Source organism: Etheostoma spectabile, unplaced genomic scaffold (assembly GCF_008692095.1).
Source record: "Etheostoma spectabile isolate EspeVRDwgs_2016 unplaced genomic scaffold, UIUC_Espe_1.0 scaffold272, whole genome shotgun sequence".
In the NCBI taxonomy this organism is placed as follows: Eukaryota; Metazoa; Chordata; class Actinopteri; order Perciformes; family Percidae; genus Etheostoma; species Etheostoma spectabile.
In genome coordinates this window covers 1688314-1693984 of record NW_022605576.1, presented here as the reverse complement: position 1 = coordinate 1693984, position 5671 = coordinate 1688314, and the positions used below count along the sequence as shown (strand labels likewise).

Below are 5671 nucleotides of genomic sequence, written 5' to 3'. Positions count from 1 at the left end.
TAAAACTCTTCAAATCCCATTGATAAATACAAATCTAATACAGACATTAGGGGGGGAAAAAAAATACTACACAATAGAGACAAGTGGCAGCACGGTTGGGTTGAGTGAAATACATATTCTTATTAATGCTGACATGTCTGATGTGTAATGTTGTACTTTACCGCTCCTAGGAGCTCGTAAATATGATTGAGAGTCTGCGAACAAAACTCCTGGCTGAGAGAAGAAGACGCCTTGTTCAGGAAGCGGAGATTCGGAAGGAAATGGGAAATGCCATGTTCCAGCAGCTCATGGAGAGCGAAGAGCTCCGCACGTACGTGTTTTTTTTTTTTTATACATTTGCAAGAGAAAGCTAGTAATTTAGTTTTAATAGTTTATTTGAACAAAAAACAACTCTAAAATAAAATTTATATACACGCATTCCTGCACACATATATAATTAAAATGACAGATAAATAAGGTCACGTACTTAGCACAGTCTTCCAAAATTGAAAGTCATTCAAACAGAACAAAAATTTTCCATCTTCAAAAGGAGTGGGAAGAAGTTGATAAACAACTTATCAAGTCCGACCCCCTTTCTCTACTTCTATCCTTTAGTAAATCTTATGCTTCAGTTATTTACACATTATTATTTACACATCATAGACACAGATGCACATTTAAACCCCTTTTTTTTTTTCCTTCCCTTTCTTCTACTTTCTATACCATCTATCTATAGCAGATTAAATAACACAGCCATACTAGACTTAGTATATAGAGTATGTAGATATATTAGCAGATAGACATACCAGTGTATATCGACATATCGGTATATAAATATATTAGTATATAGACATACCAGCATATAAATATATTAGTATATAGACATACCAGCATATAAATGCCAAGAAACCATACAGTCTACTACAATACCATCACTTTAAGTCCTTTTTGTATCTATTTAATATATTAATTTTAAATAATCTCTTGTTATAGAAGATTTCATCTCTTTCAACTCCTTTAGTTGAGATGCAGTGATATTTAGCATTTGTTCTTATAGGTTTCGTTTTATATAAAAATATTCCTCTTAAATGATGTTTGCTCTCTCTTATTTGGAACATCCCTTGGACACTGTTCGACAGCTGATGATTATTTATTTTGTACATAATTTGTGCAGTTTTAAAGTCAACAATATCTCTGAATTTTAGTGCTTTTAATTTAATAATAATAATAATAATAGTTGGTGCTCTATAAGTGGTTTTATTTACAATTCTTAAGGCTCTCTTTTGAAGAATGAATATAGGTTCAGTCTTGGTTTTGTAAGTGTTTCCCCATATCTCCAAACAATAAGTAATGTATGGAAGTATGAAGGAACAATACAGCATGTATAATGAGTGTTGATTTAATAAATAATTGGTTTTATATAAATTATTATATGTAATGCAGATATCTGGTATTGTATGCTTTCATTTTTGGGATTTCAATTTTGCTCAGTGCATTGATACTATTGTTACAACCATGGTCAGGGCAGGATCAGACACAACGTCCCAGGTAACCCTTAACGTCACCATGAAACCAAACCCGGTGAATAAGGTGTGCTCTGACGCTTAGTCGACAGGTAGAGGAGCTGAAGGAGAGCTACCAAGAAAAGCTGGAGAACACGTTTGAGATGTACAAGGATGCGTTCAAAGAGCATGCCTACCAGAGTGCCATGAACCACCTGGAGGATGACTACGTCCCGCTGGACGAGTTCATCGCTGAACAGGAGAGAGTGGAGGTACGTCATGTAGTCAGCTGGTAACGGGTGTGAAAAAGCTGGTTTTAACCCTTGTGTTTTTTTTTGTTTTTTTTCCCCACCAATGTCTTCGTCCCCTTTGGTTGCGTTTTGTCACTTTTCTGACATTTTAGCTGTTTTTTCCAAAGTTTTTGACACTTACGTCCAGTGTTTTTTTTTTGTAGTTTTTGTCACTTTTTCAATTTCTTTTTTTTCTTCTTTTTTTTTTTTTTTTTTTTTTCAGCCCCCAATTTTTTTTTTGCCTTGTTAGACATTTTTTGCCTCCGTATTTCTGATATTAAAAAAAAAAAAAAAAAAAAAAAAAAAAAAAAACTTGGACATGAGTCTACGGAAGAGGATTGGGGCCACTGGTGAAAAATGTATGTGAGTTCTGACTTTATTCTCAGAATTACAAATAGTCATAATTCTGAGATTAAAGTCATAATTCTGACTTTTTTTTATTTTTTAGAATAAAGTCAGAACTCTCATACATTTTACACCAGTGGCCCCAATCCTCTTCCGTACAAATTTGACCCCAGGACGACATTTGGGTTGATGGGTTTTAACAAGAACTGTAATGCAATCGTACGCCGTTCAAATCCCAAAAGCTTCATTCAGTTATTGAATTGTAAATGGTGGAATTGGCTTCATGGTAATCTGGTGTTAAGTCACCAAACCAAGCAGTCAGTTTTGGCTTGTCTCTCACTGAATGCGTAGGCGCTGAATCGTAAAGTGTCCGAGCTGGAGACCTTAATGTCCAGTGTGGACGGAGGAGTGCGTGCCCGTCCAACAGTGGACCGGTCCTGCCAGACTAACGCGACAGAAGGTTGGTTCTATGAATATAGACAACTTTTTAGTTTTAAACCAGTGGTTCAAAAGAAGAACATTCCCTTACTCTTTAAGAGAACCATTGCTTCAGCTTATTTCCTTCTCTGCATTTATTTATCATTTTAGGTATCTTTTAATTTCTCATTTTCCCCCCCACAGGCGAGGACCAATGCAAACAGCTTTACAAAGAAAAATGTACCTTAGAGAGGATATGTGAGGATAAACAACAGGTAACGAGGACATTTAAATGTGGGATCTCCATTTAAAACGTCTGGTTGTGCGACCACATGCTCAGCTCAACTTTTGCTGTTTCGGTTCAGTTGATTTTGTCCCTAGAGACGAGGCTGATGGAGGTCAGTGAAACGCTCGAGAAGATCAGAGATGGCTTCCTGGAGAAATCGGCTGATCTGGAGCTCTTACAGAGACGGGGCGATGATCAGGTGAGATGACTTCACAGTAGGAACATCCAAAGTTTGGCAAATCATTCTTAAAGTGGTGTTAATAGAACTTGAGCTGACTGGATCCAGACTAACAGGACTTCACCAGGATGGAAATTGTTTGGGCTTTGAATGTTCCATTTATTTTTCCCTCCATCAAGACAAAATCTATGGATGACATCATACGGCAGACCGTTGAGAAGGACCGGGAGATTGACTCACTAAAGGCGGAAGTTGCCAAGCTCTCCCACAAGTCCCCTGTGAAGCCCAAAACCAAGCGAGGTCTGCTCGCCAACCTCAGGGAGGCCGTGACTTCTCCACGGAAGAGTTCAGCCGGCCGAACGCTCCGGAAAACCGTCCGGCCGGTACCCCACTGACGGGCCCAGCGTGTGGGCTGACGGACGGGGATTCCTTTTGGTTTTAACCCTTGTGTTGTCCTTCGTGTTAAGGGGACTCGAATACGATTGAACACAGGACTGGTCTCTGGGACCTGAAGGACAACGCAAGGGTTAAAAACTTAACATGGCCCGTTTTAGGACACCTGGAACGGAAACGCAGGCGTGAGTTTTTTTATTTCAGGTGCAGTGGGTGTATTATGATGGCATTTTTATGTTTTTTATTAATAAAATGAGATCACTCAATGCTTCTACGCATGAAGTCATTTATCTTAATATATGAATTTAATTTTTGGATGACTAATTCTAACTGATGGAATGTCATTTCATGGCCACATGCGTACACATACTGTATAAGGTTTCATTGTCCTGTTTTCTCATAGAACCCGTGTTATACATGCATACATGCACTGCTATAGAAATGTCACGCTGGGGTAGGAGTACATTGACCCTGAGGGCACGTCAACGACAAAAGACCCTGACGGCATAAAGAATGTATAATTCATTGCGTGAGTCACTTTATTTGCTTAATAGCTTTTACTTTCCTGTAAAACGCATTCATCTTAAACATGTTATGTGTCCACCATGCTGATAAATGTATTATGTAGCATGTGCACTTGAGTGAATAAGGTGTATGGGGGCGTGTGTGGCGGCTGGTAACAGCGCGCAGCCTCGTCTCAGTTGGTGAAAGGGCCATTGTGGTGCAGACATATCCAGCTGCTCTTCTATCGCTCTGCTCTCAGTGATGCTTAATAAGATTAGCCGTTCGCCTTGGCCTGCATCAGTGCAAAGGGGTCAATCGCAGGATTAGCACCTTGCTTAACAGTTGCATCAGTTTATTACTTTCCCCTCCTCATTACTTTGACATTCCCACTTCTGGCTGTTTGTGGGACATTGTTTTTAGCTTCCAAAGCATTTTTTTAGCACGAGTAATTCAGCCATTGGAGTGGAATCTGTACATCATGCAGCTTTGGGACTGAGTCTGTCTCACCCCTCAGCCGTCGAATGAAGCGTCTTTCAGGGGAAGAAGAAGAGGAGCAGCCGGAGAAGTGAAGGACAGCTGGGTCCAAACCTACCTGCTGTGGCAGAGTCCGAGACTCTGGACAAGCCATCCTCATGCCACTTGTAAATAACAAAGTAGGCGATGATTGCACAGTAGGCCCAGAAAAGGCTTTGGTCGATGGAAAGGCTCAGGTGGATTCTCTGATAAAGGTAAGCTGCTCCATGTTTTACCGGTTTCCCTTTAATGCTAGAACTATTCAGCACATAAATGGTTGGGTGTAGTTCTACTATGAATATACTTTGTCTGTTGCTAAATTTTACAATTGAATAAGCAGGTGCAGGTTGCCGTCTAATACATGTCTGAAAATGACAGGTTGAAAAAGTATTTTTCAATATAAATCTGATTTTATTCGCCAATATTTGGGACCTTCTTTTCATAAAATGGCAGTTCAATATTGCAACAGAGTGTAGACCTATACAAAAAGTTAAATGTGTCATGCATCATCAAATATTCCATCTTCACTAGTGTCTATGTTTTTAACTCTTGTGTTAATATTTCACAGACTAAACATATACAGAACATCATATACCCCCCCCCGTGGCTAAAAAAGCACTCTGGAAAGATCTTTTTCTTGGTCCACTGCATCTTAGTGGCCGATCTGTATCTGTGTCAGATAATAGCCATGCCTGGCAATTTCTCGCAGTTATTGACATACATATAGTTGTTCAAACTATAATTCACTATAATAGTTATGATATATATTTTTTTGCACAGTGAGAAAAAAGTATTTGGTCCACGATCACATTTTGCTTCATGTTTATACATATTTTCTTGCTATGAAGTTAGCTTGCACTTATAACAAGCACACAGTATCGTTTGAGTATACTGCATGGAAAAGTAAAAAGGCCAATTAATGCATACAGTACACACATCAAATAATATAACATACTTGTTATCATGTTCCCTGTCATCTGTCCACGCTCTCACTGCACAAGGTTGCTTTGGCTTATCTAGGAATAGATCAATGATAATGGGATTAATTGTAATATTTTTCATTGAAACCACTCCTGCTAATCCTCCAGCGCTAAGCTAATGCCTATTAATAAAATACCGCGTTGGGAGTGGTGTGGTGGAGGGTATCCAGGGTACCCGGCTCTTTTTCAGTGGTTTACCCACCTATCAGCCAAGAAGCTACTAGAATATATAGGAGAGTACCCACTTCCTCCTGGGTAACACGGACCGCTACAGAAAATCATTC

At 39.2% G+C, this 5671-nt stretch overlaps 2 protein-coding genes across 4 annotated transcripts in view; both read left to right on the top strand.

Moving 5' to 3' along the window:
- The window catches only part of zgc:56231 (kinesin-like protein KIF20A), a 9637-nt gene extending 6229 nt beyond the window's left edge, over nt 1–3408 (top strand). For 2 of the 3 annotated variants that reach the window (XM_032510822.1, XM_032510823.1), the window contains exons 13-18: nt 171–310; nt 1588–1753; nt 2468–2576; nt 2735–2808; nt 2899–3018; nt 3177–3408. In XM_032510822.1, the coding sequence (XP_032366713.1) occupies nt 171–310; nt 1588–1753; nt 2468–2576; nt 2735–2808; nt 2899–3018; nt 3177–3392 (825 nt within the window). In that variant the 3' untranslated portion in view covers nt 3393–3408. Of the gene's footprint in view, nt 1–170; nt 311–1587; nt 1754–2467; nt 2577–2734; nt 2809–2898; nt 3030–3171 lie in introns of all 3 variants that reach the window. The other variant, XM_032510824.1, reaches the window with a different exon arrangement.
- A 696-nt stretch (nt 3409–4104) lies between these two features.
- The window catches only part of rgs9bp (regulator of G protein signaling 9 binding protein), an 8210-nt gene continuing 6643 nt past the window's right edge, over nt 4105–5671 (top strand). Inside the window, exon 1 of the mRNA XM_032510825.1 lies at nt 4105–4622. Within this exon, the coding sequence (XP_032366716.1) occupies nt 4527–4622 (96 nt within the window). The 5' untranslated portion in view covers nt 4105–4526. The remainder of the gene's footprint in view (nt 4623–5671) is intronic.